Source organism: Phaenicophaeus curvirostris, chromosome 24 (assembly GCF_032191515.1).
Source record: "Phaenicophaeus curvirostris isolate KB17595 chromosome 24, BPBGC_Pcur_1.0, whole genome shotgun sequence".
NCBI classification, from domain to species: domain Eukaryota; kingdom Metazoa; phylum Chordata; class Aves; order Cuculiformes; family Cuculidae; genus Phaenicophaeus; species Phaenicophaeus curvirostris.
Genome location: NC_091415.1, coordinates 6,634,035 through 6,652,088, shown reverse-complemented (window position 1 = coordinate 6,652,088; position 18,054 = coordinate 6,634,035). Strand labels below are relative to the sequence as shown.

Below are 18,054 nucleotides of genomic sequence, written 5' to 3'. Positions count from 1 at the left end.
TGCACCCAGCCAGCCCAGCGCGCAGCCACAGGAGCCGGGATTCGCGTGGGGCCAGACCCACAACCTGCCCGCGGGGATGCCCACTCCTGCTACCCACCAGCCCACGTCCCGCTGCCAAGCCGAGTGCAGCCACAGCGCATCCCCTGGCTGACACGCACAGGGAAGGCACATGAAGGCTCTGGAGTGAGTCCAGAGAAGAGCAACGAAGTTGGTGAGGGGGCTGGAGAACAGGCCTTATGAGGAACGGCTGAGAGAGCTGGGGGTGTTTAGCCTGGAGAAGAGGAGGCTGAGGGGAGACCTCATTGCTCTCTCCAACTCCCTGAAAGGAGGTTGTGGAGAGGAGGGAGCTGGGCTCTTCTCCCAAGTGACAGGGGACAGGACGAGAGGGAATGGCCTCAAGCTCCGCCAGGGGAGGTTCAGGCTGGACATTAGGAAAAAATTTTTCACGGAAAGGGTGATTGGGCACTGGCAGAGGCTGCCCAGGGAGGGGGTTGAGTCACCTTCCCTGGAGGTGTCTAAGGGATGGGTGGATGAGGCGCTGAGGGACATGGTTTAGTGTTTGATGGGAATGGTTGGACTTGATGATCCGGTGGGTCTTTTCCAACCTGGTGATTCTATGATTCTATGAAGACACCATCTAACCCTCTCCCCATCAGAGGGGCTGGACATTGCCCGAATCAGGTCTTACCTGCCACTTTGAGGGTGCTCTGGGCTGTGTGGGTGATGGGGGAGGTCACGGCCACTGGAGGAGTCTTGCCCTTCTTGAGGGAGCCCGGGGTGCCCAGACTGACGGGCTTCTTCAGCTCACCACCCTTGGGCCCCTCGTCGCCGCCCTCCGAGGGCTCCCTCCGCCACTTGGAGGAGCCATGCTCCATCTTGAGGCTGTTGCTGTCGTAGTCCAGCTTCTTGGGCGCCTTGTCGTCACCCTCACTGTACCAGCTCAGCCCGCTCTCCGCCAGCGAGCGCTTCTCCGAGTCCGTGCGCAGCTGCAGGCAGAGCAGAGTTAGCAGTGCCCCTCGTACCCGCCCTGAACCCAGCCTCGTGGAGCACGAGCCAGCGGGGAGAGGGATGCTCCAGACACCTGTGCCATGCCTCAACTTCCCGATGCTGGCACCCTCTGTCCCCTCCCTCCCAGAGGCTGTGGCACCAAGCTGGGACTGGTACCAGGAAGGGTGTGGGCACCACGGATACGTACCGCTACGGCAGAGTTCCTGCGCGAGGCAGTGGGTGTGGAGGGCAGGGAGTTAAGCGAGGAGCTGGCGTTGAAGTCTTCTGAGCTGAGGTTGTCAGAGGCATCACTGAGGCCGCTGCTGATGGAGCTGCTCTCGTCCCACCTGCAAGTGGGACAGCGTAAGAGCCCCCTGCCCAGCCCCGGCGGGTCCTGTCACCCACAGGACGTCCCCTCAGCCCCGGGCAGCGCCCACTGCGAGGCTGACGCAGGGACCTGGCACCCGCTGGCCACAGCCCAGCCTGGCACAGGCTCAGCACACGGCAAGCACAACACGAGCACAACGAGCCCCCCTGACCCCACATCTCCCCATTAGGGTCCCTGGGGGTTTTTCAGGGTCGGAGGGTACCTGTGCGGCACGTCGAGGCCAGCGCCCACGCTGTCAGGGCTGGCAGCACCGCGGTTGGCACCGAGCCCCCCGCAACCTGCCCCACCAGGAGGGTTGGAAGGATTGCCAGAAAGGGCAGGGATGGGCTGGATCAAACACACCGGTGGCACCCACGCTTCCTCGAGTGGTCCCCATTCCAGCATCACCGCACCCTCCTCCCTCTCTCTGGCCCCTGCGGCGGGCACAGGCAGCAGGTACGAGCACTGCTGTGGTGCCGGGGCGGCTGCTCCATGCCAGGGGCTCAGCAGAGCGTGCACAAGCCCATCTCCAGGGCCGTCAGTCAGCGCCGCGCCGGGGCAGCAGCTGCCTCCGCACCCCACGGGCCTGGCCAGCTCCGGGACATGCCCGCAGCGATCACAGCCAGGCACAAAGCGTTTTCCAGCAGGATGGTCACAGCCCCTTTCAGGTCAGCAGCTGAGTAGGTCAGTGAGGCCCCACAGCCTCCAAGGGGCTGTGGGTGACAAGCAGCAGTGTTGGAGAGGGGAGCAGACGGGGGGCTGCAGCCAGAGATGCCCTTTCCCCACACTGGGGACACAGAGGTGCAGCAGGAGCCCCAGCTGCCACCGAATCCATGGGAGCCAGACACCCACAGTGCGGTGTCCCCGCCTCTCTCATAGAATCGCTTGGTCAGAAAAGACCTTTGAGATCATTGAGTCCAACCATACCGGTCCACTACCAAACCAGATCCCTGAGCACCTCATGCACCCCTTCAGCAGTGGGGACTCCACCACCTCCCTGGGCAGCCTCTGCCAGTGCTGGAGAACCCTTTTGGTGAAGACATTTTTCCTGATATCCAATCTGAACCTGCCCTGGTGTAACTTGAGGCCATTCCCGCTTGTCCTGGACATCACCCATCACTTGGGAGAAGAGCCCAGCATCCACCTCACAACAACCTCCTTTCAGTCAGTTGTAGCAGTGATGAGGCCTCCCCTCAGCCTCCTTTTCTCCAGACTAAGCAGCCCCAAGTCCCTCAGCCGCTCCCAGAACCCTTGGGCTCCAGCCCCTTCCCCAGCTCTGTTCCCTTCTCTGGACTCGCTCCAGCCCCTCAATGTCCTTCTTGGAGTGAGGGGCTCAAACTGAACCCAGGATTCGAGGTGCGGCCTCATGAGCGCCAAGCCCAGGGGCACAATCCCTCCCCTGCTCCTGCTGGCCACGCTGTTGCTGATCCAGGCCAAGGTGCCACTGGCCTCCACAGCCACCTGGGCCACCGCTGGCCCCTTGCTGAGCTGCCATGTGCTTGGCTGGTGCACAGAGGGGTCCCCAACACCAGCACATTTGTGCTGCCCCCAGCGCAGTCAGGGAAGCCTCGTCTCCGGCTGCACCAGCTCCCAGAGCACGGCCGAGCCCAAGCACCCCCATCCCTGCCAGTCGAAGTCACCAAGTGCCCCCACAACCCAAACGCTGCGTCAGTCACGCCGCAGCATCACACAGGGTGAAACCCAATTCCTTGCTTTGGGCTCCAGCTCCTCCATCTTACAGAGATCAGTCCCCTCTCCTTTCAGCCAGCACCGCACCAAACACGCCCCAAAAGCAGCGACGCGGGGGGAACCCTGCAAGCCCCACACCCTCACAAAGGGACGAAGGCTCAAGGGCAGCATGGCAGGGGCTGTGGCAGCGTGAGCATCCCACCAGGCACCCAGGCTGTAAGACACCCCAACAGGGCCCCGGTGATGCCAACAGGGCCCTGGGGATGCCCACGTGGCCCTGGGGATGCCCGTACAGTCCCTGTGATGCCCACCCAACCTCAATGATGTGAACCTGACCCCAGTGCTGTTGACATGCTTCCCGTGATGCCCACCCGACTCTGGTGATGCAAATCCAACCCCGGGGACTCCCACGCAGCCCCAGGGACACCCACACAAGCCCCAGCAACGCTCTCCTGACCCTGGTGATGCCCACACGGCCCTGGTGATGCACATCCAACCCCGGTGATGCTGACATGAGCCCCGTTGATGCCCGCACAAACTCTTGTGATGCTGCCCAGCCCTGGTGATGACCACACGAGCCCAGTGATGCCGACATAAGACCCGGTTATGCCTACACAAGCCCTGGTGATGCAGCCCAGCCCCGGGGATGCCAACACGAGCCCCGGTGATATAACCCAGCCCCAGCGATGCCTGCACGAGCCCCGGCGATGCCTGCACGAGGCCAGCACGATCCCCGGTGATGCCTGCACGAGGCCAGCATGAGCCCCAGTGATGCCTGCACGAGGCCTGCCCGAGCCCCGGCGATGCCTGCCCGAGGCCACCACGAGCCCCGGCGATGCCTGCCCGAGCCCAGTGATGCCTCCACGACGCCAGGTGATGCCTGCACGAGGCCAGCACGAGCCCAATGATGCCTGCACGAGCCCAGTGATGCCTGCACGAGCCCAGGTGACGCCTGCACGAGTCCTGCACGAGGCCAGTGATGCCTGCACGAGGCCAGCACGAGCCCAGTGATGCCTGCACGAGCCCCGGTGATGCCTGCACGAGGCCAGTGATGCCTGCACGAGCCCCGGTGATGCCTGCACGAGGCCAGTGATGCCTGCACGAGGCCAGTGATGCCTGCATGAGTCCAGGTGATGCCTGCACGAGGCCAGTGATGCCTGCACGAGGCCAGGTGATGCCTGCACGAGCCCCGGTGATTCCTGCACGAGGCCAGCATGAGCCCCGGTGATGCCTGTACGAGCCCCGGTGATGCCTGCACAAGCCCAGGTGATGCCTGCACGAATCCTGCACGAGGCCAGGTGATGCCTGCACGAGGCCAGCACGAGCTCGGTGATGCCTGCCCGAGCCCAGTGATGCCTGCCCGAGCCCAGGTGATGCCTGCACGAGCCCAGTGATGCCTGCACGAGCCCAGTGATGCCTGCACGAGTCCAGGTGATGCCTTCTCGAGCCCAGTGATGCCTGCACGAGGCCTGCACGAGCCCCGGCGATGCCTGCACGAGTCCAGGTGATGCATGCACGAGGCCAGGTGATGCCTGCACGAGCCCAGTGCTGCCTGCACGAGCCCAGTGATGCCTGCATGAGCCCCGGTGATGCCTGCACGAGGCCAGCACGAGCCCAGTGATGCCTGCACGAGTCCCGGTGATGCCTGCACGAGGCCAGCACGAGCCCTGGTGATGCCTGCACGAGCCCCGGTGATGCCTGCACGAGCCCCGGTGATGCCTGCACGAGCCCAGTGATGCCTGCACGAGTCCAGGTGATGCCTGCACGAGGCCAGGTGATGCCTGCACGAGGCCAGTGATGCCTGCACGAGTCCAGGTGATGCCTGCATGAGCCCCGGTGATTCCTGCACGAGGCCAGCATGAGCCCCGGTGATGCCTGTACGAGCCCCGGTGATGCCTGCACGAGCCCAGGTGATGCCTGCACGAGGCCAGGTGATGCCTGCACGAGGCCAGTGATGCCTGCACGAGGCCAGCACGAGCTCGGTGATGCCTGCCCGAGCCCAGTGATGCCTGCACGAGCCCAGTGATGCCTGCATGAGTCCAGGTGATGCCTGCACGAGGCCTGCACGAGCCCCGGCGATGCCTGCACGAGTCCAGGTGATGCCTGCACGAGTCCAGGTGATGCCTGCACGAGGCCAGTGATGCCTGCACGAGGCCCGGTGATGCCTGCACGAGGCCAGGTGATGCCTGCACGAGCCCAGTGATGCCTGCACGAGTCCAGGTGATGCCTGCACGAGGCCTGCACGAGCCCCCGGCGATGCCTGCACGAGTCCAGGTGATGCCTGCACGAGTCCTGCACGAGGCCAGGTGATGCCTGCCCGAGCCCAGTGATGCCTGCACGAGCCCAGTGATGCCTGCACGAGCCCAGTGATGCCTGCACGAGGCCTGCACGAGCCCCGGCGATGCCTGCACGAGTCCAGGTGATGCATGCACGAGGCCAGGTGATGCCTGCACGAGTCCAGTGATGCCTGCCCGAGCCCAGTGATGCCTGCACGAGTCCAGGTGATGCCTGCACGAGTCCAGGTGATGCCTGCACGAGCCCAGTGATGCCTGCACGAGTCCAGGTGATGCCTGCACGAGTCCAGGTGATGCATGCACGAGGCCAGGTGATGCCTGCACGAGCCCAGTGCTGCCTGCACGAGCCCAGTGATGCCTGCATGAGCCCCGGTGATGCCTGCACGAGGCCAGCACGAGCCCTGGTGATGCCTGCACGAGTCCCGGTGATGCCTGCACGAGGCCAGCACGAGCCCTGGTGATGCCTGCACGAGCCCCGGTGATGCCTGCACGAGCCCCGGTGATGCCTGCACGAGCCCAGTGATGCCTGCATGAGTCCAGGTGATGCCTGCACGAGGCCAGGTGATGCCTGCACGAGGCCAGTGATGCCTGCACGAGGCCAGGTGATGCCTGCATGAGCCCCGGTGATTCCTGCACGAGGCCAGCATGAGCCCCGGTGATGCCTGTACGAGCCCCGGTGATGCCTGCACGAGCCCCGGTGATGCCTGCCCGAGCCCAGTGATGCCTGCACGAGCCCAGTGATGCCTGCATGAGTCCAGGTGATGCCTGCACGAGGCCTGCACGAGCCCCGGCGATGCCTGCACGAGTCCAGGTGATGCCTGCACGAGTCCAGGTGATGCATGCACGAGCCCAGGTGATGCATGCACGAGCCCAGGTGATGCCTGCCCGAGCCCAGTGATGCCTGCACGAGCCCAGTGATGCCTGCACGAGCCCAGTGACGCCTGCACGAGCCCAGGTGATGCCGACGCGAGCCCTGGAGATGCCGCCCAGCCCTGGTGACGGCGACATGAGCCCCCGACACGACCCCGGCGATGCTGCCATGAGCCCCAGCGATGCCGCCCAGCCCCGGGGAGGCCGACACGAGCCCCGGGGCAGCAGGGAGGGACCCGGCGAGGGATGCTGAGCTCCCCCGCCCCCGCGCGCCATCGCGGATGCCCCTGGCGGGGGGCGGCCCCGTGTCCGTGTGTCCGTGTGTCCGTCCGCCCCCCCCCCCCCGCCCCGCGGCCGAGACAAAGCGGGGCCCGCGGGGCTTTGTCTGCGCCCCCGGTACCTGCCGGGCCCGCCCGCGGGGGAGGGGCGGCCTTAAAGCGCCCGCGCCTGCCAGCAGCCCCCGCAACGCCCCAGTAACCCCAGTCCTGCCCCAGTGCCCACCCAGTGCCACCTAGGGCCGCCCCAGTGCCCCCGGTCCAGCCCCAGTGCCACCCAGCACATCCAGTCTGGCCACAGTGCCCCCAGTGTCCCCAGTCCCGCCCCAGTGCCACCTAGTGCCACCCCAGTGCCGCCCCAGTGCCCCCAGTACTGCCACGGTGCCCCAAGTGCCCCCCCCCCAGTGCTCCTAGTGCCCCCCACTGTTGCCCCAGTGTCCCCAGTCCAGCCCCAGTGTCCCCAGTACTGCCACAACACCCCCAGTCCAGCCCCAGTGCCCCACGTGCCGCCCCAGTGTCCCCAGTCTGGCCCCAGTGCCCCCAGTACTGCCACAGCACCCCCAGTCCGGCCCCAGTGCCCCCAGTACTGCCACAGCACCCCCAGTCCAGCCCCAGTGCCCCAGTGCTGCCCCAGTGTCCCCAGTCCAGCCCCAGTGCCACCCAGCACATCCAGCCTGCCCCCAGTGCCCCCAGTCCGGCCTCAGTGCCCCCAGTCCGGCCCCAGTGCTCCTAGTGCCCCCCCAGTGCCCCCAGTCCAGCCCCAGTGCCCCCAGTACTGCCACAGCACCCCCAGTCTGGCCCCAGTGCCCCCCGTGCTGCCCCAGTGCCCCCAGTACTGCCACAGCACCCCCAGTCTGGCACCAGTGTCCCTAGTGCTGTCCCAGTGCTCCTAGTGCCACCCCAGTGCCCCCAGTCCGGCCACAGTGCCCCCCACTGCCGTCCCAGCACCCCCAGTCTGTCCCCAGTCTGTCCCCAGTCCAGCCCAAGTGCTGCCCAGTGCCCCCCAGTGCCCATCAGTCACCTACATGAAGCCCCAGTTTCCCCCCAAGCCCCCTGCATCCAGCCCCAGTGCCCTCCCCGGCCCAAGCCCCCCAGCCACGTCCCCGCACGAGCCCCAGGGCCCCTCTGCCCCCGGTGCCCCCAGCCTCAGCTCAGCATCGCCCCAATCTCCACCCGGCCCCCTACAGCCCCAAGACCCCAAAGGCAGCCTCAGTGCCCCCTGGTCCTACCTTCACATCCAGCTCCCCCCCCGTCCTCCCCCAGCCCCCTCAGACTCACATCCAATGCCAGTGCCCCCAGACCCATTCCCACATCCATCCCCAGGGCCCCCCAGTCCCACCCATGAACCCCCCTGGCATCCTCCAGCCTCAGCCCAGCATCCCCCCAGCCTGAGCTCACCCCCTCCCCAGCTGCCCCTACACCCTCACCCCCCATGCCCCACTCCAGCCCACTACGTGGCCCCAGTCCCTCTCAGGCTGGCCCCAGCACCCCCAAACATCTCCCTGGGGGTCCTGGGAGGGCTCTGCCTGTGCCCAGCCCCGTGGGTGCCCAGACGGCTGCTCCCAGCGACTCCAGCTCCCGCAACAGCATCTGTGCCTGCACCAACCCCCTCTGTCTGTCCTTATTTCCCTCTCTTGCCCCAGAGCAGGAGCTGCAACCCCCTGGGTCCTCGCTGGGCTGACACTGGGGACCCCAGCCCGGCCGCAGCAGGCAGAGAGGGTTAACTGCAGCCTTGGCAGAACAAACCCGGTCCCTGCGGGCTGGGAAATAAGTAATTCCTTCCTCACTCCTTCCTCGCAGGCAACGCCAACGCCTCTTGGCTCCATCCTCGCTGCACACCCCCATCCCCTTCGCCATCGCTCGCTGCGGTGCTTGCCCGGGCGAGGCGAGGCGCTGCGGCACGGTGGGAGAACCAGGGATGCAGGATCTCTCTGGTGCCCAACCATCCCCATCCCACCACCGCTCCCTGCCTGCACCCACCATCTCGGCAGCTCCTCTCGGCCCTTGGCCGCTGGCAACTCCGCTCCGGCACGCTGCGGTGCCTCCCGCTGCGGGGTGACGGCAACACGCGCCAGTGGGTGCGGCAGCATCGCATCTCCACGGCCCCTCCGGCCTGGCATGACGCCGGACCCCATCCCCTCCTCTCCCTCCTCCTGGCCAGCTGCCCCAGCCCCACCACGGCCGCAGCAGCCCTGGCTCTTGCTGGGCCCAAACCTGGGCTCAGGGCATCCAGGGGTGCAGCGGGAGCCAGCCCGGCACAGCCTGGCACAAGAGCCACCAGGAACGGTGGCTTCGATCCTGCCAGAGCCAGGTTCTCCGATGGCAGAGAGCCGCTGTCGGCCACGGCAGCCGCGCCGGCAGCAGCCCAGCACCAGCACCGGCCCCTTCGCCGAGGAGACCCCCCAGCCCATTTCTTGGCAGCAGCTCCTCTTGGATCCACAGGGCTGGAATTCTCCGCGTTTCCCCTGTCTTGCGCTGGCTCAGACCGATCCGCTCCCGGCCCTCGTGGCCCTGCCAGGCCAGCGCCCCCAATCCCTGACGCCCACCCGAAGCCCATCTGCATCGAAGTGAGCTCCTCGTGGTCCACCCCAATCCCCCCTCCTGCTCTGCCGCAGACGCTACAGAGGAGGAAAAGTGGGGCTTGCACTGGGGGGTCTCCACACCCCCAACCCCTGGGGCGCAGGAACCACGGGGGCTCGGTGCCACTGGCATCTCCCATCACAGCCCCATCCTGCACCACCGGTGAGAGAAGCGAGGGCACAGCTGGGGCTTTTCCCTCCCTCCCTCCCTTCTCCTCCACTTAATGGGGCAGAAAAACCAATTAGCTGAATAAATCAGACTGGGGGGTGGGGACTCCCCGCGGGCACGGGAGCGGGAAGGAGTGGCTCTGCTTCCCCTCCACATCCACCTCAGGGCATCACGACACCCACAATGCTCTCCCAGACCCTCTTAGGGTCCCCACAGCCCCAAACACCCCCCACATGCCCTTTTTTACGGCCCCAGGCACCCCCAATACCCCTTGAGAACCCTGCAGACCCACTTAGGACCCCCCAGATTTCTCTAAAGTCTCCCCAGACACCCTAAACCCGCGTGTACCCCCCAGTACTCCCCACAAACCCCCAGGTACCCCCAGACAGCGCCAGCTCCCGCCACCAGCCAGGCTCCCCTGACCCACAGGTGCTTCCCGCTGGCATTTCAGGTACCAGGATCTGGCACCCTTCACTGACGCTCAGAGGAACAGGGGGCTGCAGAGACCTTGCAGATGGGGAAACTGAGGCAGGGAAGAGGGTCTGACTCGCCTGAGCTCACCCGGCAGAAGAGGATCAGCATCACATCCCAGCAGCTGCTCTACTCCCATGGCCTCCAGGCAGCGCCGCCCCCGGCCCCCCAGCCCCCAGGTTCCCGAGGGGCGCGGGGGTTCCCTCCGGGAACACCGAGTGCACGTGGCCCCTGCGAAGGGGGACCCGCAGCCAGGCTGTGCCTCCAGCTCGGCGCTGCAACCGCAGTAATAGCAGGGTCCGATTTCCTCCGGGCAGCGAGGCTGATGCCGTGGGGGTGTCAGCCAGCACGTACTCCCTCGATGAGCTCAGCCACAGACCCCAACCACACGCCTGGCAGCAGGGCTGCGGGGGCAAACCACGCAAGGTCCCCCCTCCGCACCCCCTGAGCAGCGGAAACCCCCGAGGAAGCGTGTCCCCACGCGGGGATCCCCGGCTGGTTCGGGAAGGCCGACCCGTGACGCCTCGCTCGGGGCACCGCAGCAGCACGGTGGGCTGCGCGGCCGCGTGCGGCGGCCAGGGAGTCCCAGGGCAGCACCGGGGTGGGGAGCAGCGTGACTCAGCCCGCTTGCGAAATTCCTATTTTTTCCCGTTGTCTGGAGAAGCCGGTGGCCTCGGACACCTCTGCCCGCAGCGGCCCTGCCGCTTCGCAGGCAGCAGGGTAGCACGAGGCAAGCAGTAAAGCCAAGTCCTGAGCTCCCCAGGGGGCAAGCGGGCGGGCAGCGGGGTCTGGGGGGCAGATCCCCTCGAGCAGCTCTGCCCAGGGCACGGGGGTGTGCGAGGTCAAGCCCTGAGCTCAGCTCTGCTCCGGCTCCGCACTCAGCCCCAGCAATGAGCCGCAAAGGCCAGGAGCTTCCCAAATCCTGGACGTGAGCCAAGCTGAGCAGCACCCAAACCCTGCAACCCCAGGATCCGCTTCCCAAAACACCCCTCATGCAGCCTGGGCAGCCCCGGGTCAGGGTTGGTGCTGGGTGCCTCGAGCCAAACCCCAGTATACGAGGCTGGCTGGAATGTGGCACACGGGAAGGGCACTCCCGTGGTGGCGATGCCCAGCAGGGCTCTGAGCTCCCTTTCTGGGAGATCCCCCCTCCCCAGCCAGAGGGGGGAACCTCCAAGCCCCAGCACGTGGCACAGCGTAGCAAATATTTATCCAGCGCTGCTTCCCCTCTGCGCCCCGGCCAGCTGGGCTGGGGCCCTGCACACACGCCGGGCCACGTGCGGGGTCACAGCCGAGCTTGCAGGGTGTCCCCAACGAGAAATGACTTCACAGGCTCGTGGGGATGGCGGCGAGGGGTCAGGCTGGAACGGCCAACTCCAAGCGAGGGGCGTTTGAGGGAAAGGAGCAGAGCGCCAATCCTGCTCGGAGATGGAGAGGAGTGCGGCCGCTCCCCTGCCGCTCTCGGGGAGCGAAGCCAAACATCTGCTCCTACCTCCGGCTGCGCCGAGCCCAAGCGGCTGAGAGGAAGCCAGAGCCAGGCCAGCCGGAGCACGGTGAGAGCCAGCTCAGGAGTATCCATCCCTGGGACACGCTCCCTGCCGGAGGGGACCGCGGGCTCGCAGCGCCAGCGCGGTGGCACAGCACGGTGCCCAGACGGTACCGTGAGCCGGACACACACCCACCCCCGAGTCCCACGGCGCCTCGCAGTCCTGATGTCAAAGCCTACGGCCTCAGCTCCGTTCCAGGCACTGCAGTCGGATGCAACAGTACCTCTCTTGCCACTCCCAACAGAAAACGAGGCCCAAAAGGACACCCCTAAATCACAGCGGTCCCAGGGGCGCACGAGGATTTCCCCCGGGGACTGAAGGCCCCACGGGATGTGCACAGTGTCAGGATCAGCTCCGGAGCGCTGCCTGCACACCCACAGCCCCGCAGCGCACGACCACCAGCAGCCGCTGCGGCGAGAAGGCGCTGGCTGAGCTGCCAGCCCCGCTCCCCCCTGCCCACGTCCCCAGCCCCCCGCGTGGATGGCAGGATCGGGCCCAGCAGCACCCACGCTCTGCCAGCACCCCCCAAGGTCCAACCCAGCCACAAGACTTTGCCACCGCAGGGTATTTAGGCAGCTCCAAGGATGGAGGTGGCTTGTCCCAGTTTATCCGTGGGGATCTGCTCTGGGGAGCAGCCCATCCCACAAGCACCATCCCCGGGCGCAGGGCTGAGCTGAGGCTTCATGTCCCCATACCTCATCTCGAGCACCAGGGCCAGGGAGAGGTGCTCTTCCTCCTCCTCCCTCTCCTGTAAACCTCACTCCAAGCTGCTCTCCCCTGACCTGACTCTCCCAGTTGGCAGTGGAGATCGAGGGAAACTGAGGCATGGCTGAGGCCACATAGCAAGGTCCCTTCAACCTCCATCCAGTGCCCTGCACTGCCCCACAGCATGAGGTGGGGAGATGCTCAGACCCTGCTGAGCCCTCGGCACTGCGGCCAGTGGCCTGATGGACCCTCTGGAGATACCCAGAGCAGCCCAGCACCCTCAAGGCAGCATCGCTGTGGGGAAACGGCTGGGGAACGCGCTGGCTGACCAAGGGTCTGACAAAAGGAGAAAGGACATGCAGGACGCTCTCCAAGCCCAGGTGACGTGGCAGCGTGGTGCAAAGCAGGGATGAGCTGACACCCTTGCTATGCCCTCAGCCCTGCGTGGGTTGGGGGAAGCCCCACGGCCCCAGGCAGGGTTGGGGGATGGGAGCCAGCACACCCCACCATCTCCCGACCGCAGCGAAGCCCCCCAGCACCCCACATGCTCCCCACCACGTCCCAGATGGCCCCAGGGAACACTCTGGCGTCATGCACACTCACCCGCCGGCAGCCAGGACCCACAAGAGCCACTCGCATCAGGCCCCTGAGCGCGCACAGCACACAGGGAGAGGCACCAACACGCAGCTGCACCGCGCTGCCGGGGAACGGCGGCTCCGCATGCCGGAGGTGGCACCGCTCGGACACGCAGGATGTGGCTGGGACGAAACCGGGCAAAGCCTGGCTTGAACATTCCCGCTTGCGAGCTCTCCGCCTCCTCAGCCACCGCCTGATTCACACGCAGGTCTGCACACGAAGGTCTGCATCACGGTGCCAGCGCCACGGCTGCACGGATGCAGAGACGGATCGGTGGGGTGACCTTGGTGGGACGACCTCCAGGGTGTGGGAAACATCCCCAGCCCAGCCCAGGCCAGGGAGGGCATCGCTGGCAGGACCGCAGCCCTCCAGGGAAAGAGAACAGCGAGCAGCACGCTGAGCGGTGCTGGGTGGAAACCGGAGTCAACAGCGGCCAAGGAAGGAAGTGAAGATTTTTCAGTGCTAGGGAACAGCCCGGGGGTTGGTGTTGTCTCCGCTGCACCCTGCCCAGACCCAAAGGGCAGGAGAGCAGCACCATCCCAGTGGATGCGGCACCAAGCTGAGCTCGCTGCCTGTGTGCCGCAGACACCACGGTGCCGGCAGCGGCACGGGCACAACGTAGGGCTGCTGCCAGCCCGGGGCTGCGCTGGGTCGCTGTCGGCTGAGGGCTGCCCTGCTGCAGAGCACAGGGATGCGGTGACACCGGCAACAAAAGAAGGGCCTCGTTACCCAACAGGGAGGGCAAAGCCAGCACTTTCCAACCCGAAAGCCAGCAGCCGGCTGCTGGTGGAGGGGAGCCGCGAGTGCCAGCCCAGCAGTTACAGCTGGGCAAAGAGCCCGGGTGCCAGCACATGTGGCTGATACAGAAACGCTTCTGGGGGCTGGCGTGTCCCCTCCTCTCGCCACCAGACTCGATCACCTCAGCCCCTCTCTGGGCTCACCCCGACAATGACCCCGCTGGATTCACGATACCTCCACGGACAGTCCCCTGCCACGGCTGTGCCTCACCTACCTCTGCTCTCTCCCCTTGCAGGCTGGTTCCCCAGTGAGCCGCGGGGGTGCCAGGTCCCATCCCACACGAGTTGTGCCTCCGTGTCCTTCCAAGCTGGCTCTGACCTACTGCCCTACAAGCCTGGGCACGCGCCGGCGCGGTGCAGGAGCCACTGGCCCAGTGGCCCAGGCCTGGGGGCTGGTGGCCCCATCTGCAGCACTCGGCTCCTGCCCGGTGCATTAGCAGCACGGGGAGACAGGGCCTGGGGGGGGATTTGCTTTCTAGGTCAGAGCCAGCCGAGGAGGCTGGATGAGGGGCTGTGCTGGATGAGGGGCTGTGCTGGATGAGGGGCTGCGCTGGATGGGAGCTCCCAGCCAGCTCGGGAGAAGAGGGTGCCCCTGCCCCAGCGCTCCTGGACCCCAGCATCCCCCAGCACCCGGCGTGGGAGCCCCCTGGGGACAGAGGTGCTGTCACATTGCCCACCCTGCCCTCCACGTGCTGCCGTGGGGCCACAGAGGACAGAGCAGTGACTCGGTCACCAAACGCTGTATGCCAGAAACATCCCGGGATGTGTCCCTGTGGATAAGGGGGTCCTGTGCTGCCCCAGCTGCCCTCCTGCACCCATCTCTGGGGAGAGAAACCCAGCATGGGGCACCCAGCTCCTCTCTGCACCAACTGGCAGCGCGCTGGGGATTTCCTACAGGGAAATCTCACTGGGGACCCTGCGCAGAACAGGGACTGCAGCGTCCAGCTGGGGCGGTGCTGGCCCAGTTTGCTGTGGCACCCAAAGCTCCACTCGCACCAGCGAACCACAATGGCCTCACAGGAGGCTCAGCTGCGCAGGGCTCCATCCCCAAAGCTCAGCCTTTCCCAGGAGAAGCGGAACGCCCGGGCGGTGCACAGGGCTGAGCCCAGAGAGGGTCCCCGGGCCCAATCCTGCCCGCACTCTGCCTGCTCAGTGGCCGATGGAGACGAAGCCACCACGCTCAGGCACATCCCCTCCCAGCGCCGCCTCCACAGCTAAGGGCACCCCAAGGTTATCCGCCTCCAAGATTAGACGAGGAGGAAGACAGGGAACAGTGGAGTCCTTCAAACCCCCCTAGCCAGACGCACTGTGGCCCCAGCCATGCAGGACACCCCAAAGCCACCCTGTCGCCCATCAGTCCCTGCGGTCTGGTGGCCGGTGGCAGAAGGTGGTGACGTGCCACCCCATGTGAGGTGTTAGACCCCAGGAGGGGTCCACGCTGAGCCAGTGCAACGCATCCCTGTCCATGAGCACAGGGCAGCCCCCCAGGGCCATCCTGGAGCCTGAGGTGCCGTAGCCACTCTTGCCCCTGAGCCAGAGGACGGCAGGGCCAGAGGCCAGCACAGCACCCCTCGCTGTATCCCCCACAACCCTAACATGTGCCCCTGGGCCACGTCTGAGAGTGCTGGCCCTAGGCTGGGTGCGAAGCACAGACAGGATGAGAGGGAATGGCCTCAAGCTCCGCCAGGGGAGGTTCAGGCTGGACATTAGGAAAAAATTCTTCACAGAAAGGGTCATTGGGCACTGGCAGAGGCTGCCCAGGGAGGGGGTTGAGTCACCTTCCCTGGAGGGGTTTAAGGGACGGGTGGACGAGGTGCTGAGGGACATTGTTTAGTGATTGATGGGAATGGTTGGACTCGATGATCCGGTGGGTCTCTTCCAACCTGGTTATTCTATGATTCTATGATTCTATGAAGCCACAGACTGTCCCACAATGAGCTGACGTGACTATGGCCACCTCATGAGGGCCGGAGCAGCATGGTCAGGAGGCCAAATATCTCCCATGCTCTGGGACAACTCAAATGCTGGAGATATGTATTTTCTCCTGCACTGAAACAGGAAACCTCGAATATGCTGAAACCCTGGACCCCCGCCAGAGCCAGGGGCACTCAACAGCAGGAGTTGGATGCGTCTGGAAAGAAACAGTGAGTCCTGAGTGTGCTGGGTTGTGCTCACCCGGCAGGAGATGCTCCTGGTCCCGCAGGTGGAGGGAGGGACAGAGGCTGACAGGGGTCCCAAAAGGAGGGGACCCTGCTCACAGCGCAGCCTGCTCCTCCGTGGTGCCACCCAATGCCAACGACACCTTGGTGCCCAGCTCTCACTGGTGTGCTGAGACCTCACCCAACCCAGCCTGTCCCACCACGGGCCACCAGTGCTCCTGGCTGGACACGGGAGATCCCCACAGTGCAAGAGTCAGAGCTGGTAGTTCAGACTCGCTGGTGTAAACTGGGAGAGCACTTCTGAAAGCAGCAGAAAGCTCTGGCCCAGCGTTCCTGCAGCCGCACACCACGTGCCTCTCTGGGAGCATCCAGATCAAGCTGGACACTTCCCACGTGCCATGAGAGCAGCACAATCCAGCTCAGGGGCTCACTGGCCCAGCATCACCTGCACTGCAAGGCTACATTGCCTCACCACTGGGAAAGCATCTCGTGGGATGCGGAGACATGGCCAGGATCTCTGCGCTCCTCCATCCATCCCTGCTGCGCCTGGTGCCCCACCCCAGCCAGCCAAACGCGAGGTGGTGAAATCTCCAGGAGAGTCTCGTTCTGGGCACGAGCCTGGCACAGGCACTTACCCCGTGGTGATGTCCTCATCCTCCGTCAGGGTCTTGCCTATCAGATCACTGTCGCTCATGTAGCCCGACTTCAGCTCTACGTCATCAGTGTCCAGCGCCTCGACCAGCTCCAGGCGGGAGATGTGGCTCAGCTTGCTGGGGCTGCGCATGGGCATGGTGTGCGAGTAGTGCGCCCGCTCGCCGTGCATGTACCAGCTGGGGGTGCCCTCGGAGCGGCAGGTGCCTCCAACCGATGGCGCGTCCCCAGCCTGCAGGCGTGGGCTTGACTGCCCGTAGCGCCAGGACAGCGGGGAGGAGCGGTTTGAGAGGCTGGAGACACTCCGGGCGTTGGCTTCATCACTGTCATAGCAGGTCATCTCCAGGGAGCTGCAAGGACAGGGTGCAGGGGGGTTAGAGTCATAGAATCACTAGGTTGGAAAAGTCCTTTGAGATCATCGAGTCCAACCGTACATGTCCACTACTAAACCAGATCCCCAAGCACCTCATCCACTCGTCTTTTAAACATCTCCAGGGATGGGGACTCCACCACCTCCCTGGGCAGCCTCTGGCAGGGCCTGAGAACCCTTTCAGTGAAGACATTTTTTCCTGATGTCCAATCTGAACCTGCCCTGGTGCAACTTGAGGTCGTTCCCTCTTGTCCTGTCACCTGGGAGAAGAAACAAACATCCACCTCACTACAACCTCCTTTCAGGCAGTTGTAGACAGTGCTGAGGTCTTCTCTCAGCCTCCTTTGCTCCAGACTAAACTGCCCCAGGTTCCTCAGCTGCTCCTTATAAGACTTGTTCTCCAGCCCCTTCATCAGCTCTGTTCTCCTTCTCTGAACACACTCCAGCACCTCAATGTCCTTTTTGTAATGGGGGCCCCAAACTGAACCCAGGATTCGAGGTGCCGTCTCACCAGTGTTGAGTACAAGGGCACAATCACTGCTGCTCTTCCTCAGCCATTTCTCCACTGGCATTTCAACATCGACACCCCAATATCACCCCAGACCCGGGACATGATGAACTGGAGTGGTGGGACACTGATCCCAGGGGACGTGGCAGCGGCCCATGCCTCGGAGCAGGAGCTGTGAGTGAAAAGGATGTCAAGGGGCAAATGAGGAACGGGGACCCTGTGGCAGCATCCCACGCCGAACCTCTGCAGAGTGAAGCTCCACGTCTGGGCGGGAGGGGACACCCCAAGACAGGGCTGCCCGCAACCGTGCCGCTCTCCAGCCAGCCCAGAGCCCAAGAGTGCAGCAGGAACTGGGAGTTCAGTTACTCCCTGCACCCCTTGGGGTGTAATTTGGGCAAACGTCACATTAGGGAGTGATGCTGAGACTAAATTTAGACACCAAAAAATGATTACTTCTTGGAGCAGCTCCTCGGGAACCCACAGCCCTCAATTTGGCTCCAAACGTTACTATCAGCAAGCTATTTTCTAGTTTGGATTAAACACTCCTGCAGGAGCACCAAAAGCCAAGTCCCGGCTCCAGGACTGAATTTAAAACAGGGAACTACATTACAAAATGGGAAGTTTGTTAAAGCGGAACCAAAAGGGGCAGCTAAAAGGGTTTTGTCGGCACCACAAAGGCTATTTAAGGATATTTTGCTGGCAGCTCGGAGCAGATGCAAACCACGTCTCCGAGCAGGACAACGTCCGAGCCCCCGCGGCAGCGCGTGCAGCCCTGCAGACGGGTGGGGAAAGAGCAAAACAGTGAGGAAATAGCCAAAACTGTGCCCCCAGCTGCTGGGTGCAAGATCACAGCGAGAAACCCGAGGAACAGTTTGTGGAAGAAATAAAGAAAGAGCCTGAAGTGGCTACAGGGACAATGGTGACGCAGGACACGTCCAGAGGACTGTGGATGACATCCATATCGGACACGCTTGTAGGAAGCA

The 18,054-nt window shown here is 64.6% G+C and overlaps 1 protein-coding gene across 1 annotated transcript in view; it reads right to left on the bottom strand.

Moving 5' to 3' along the window:
- Positions 1–18,054, bottom strand: part of NAV1 (neuron navigator 1) — a 90,732-nt gene that overhangs the window by 15,932 nt on the left and 56,746 nt on the right. Inside the window, 3 exon segments of the mRNA XM_069875719.1 lie at positions 689–986; positions 1,196–1,334; positions 16,178–16,543. Coding sequence (XP_069731820.1) covers positions 689–986; positions 1,196–1,334; positions 16,178–16,543 — 803 coding nt within the window.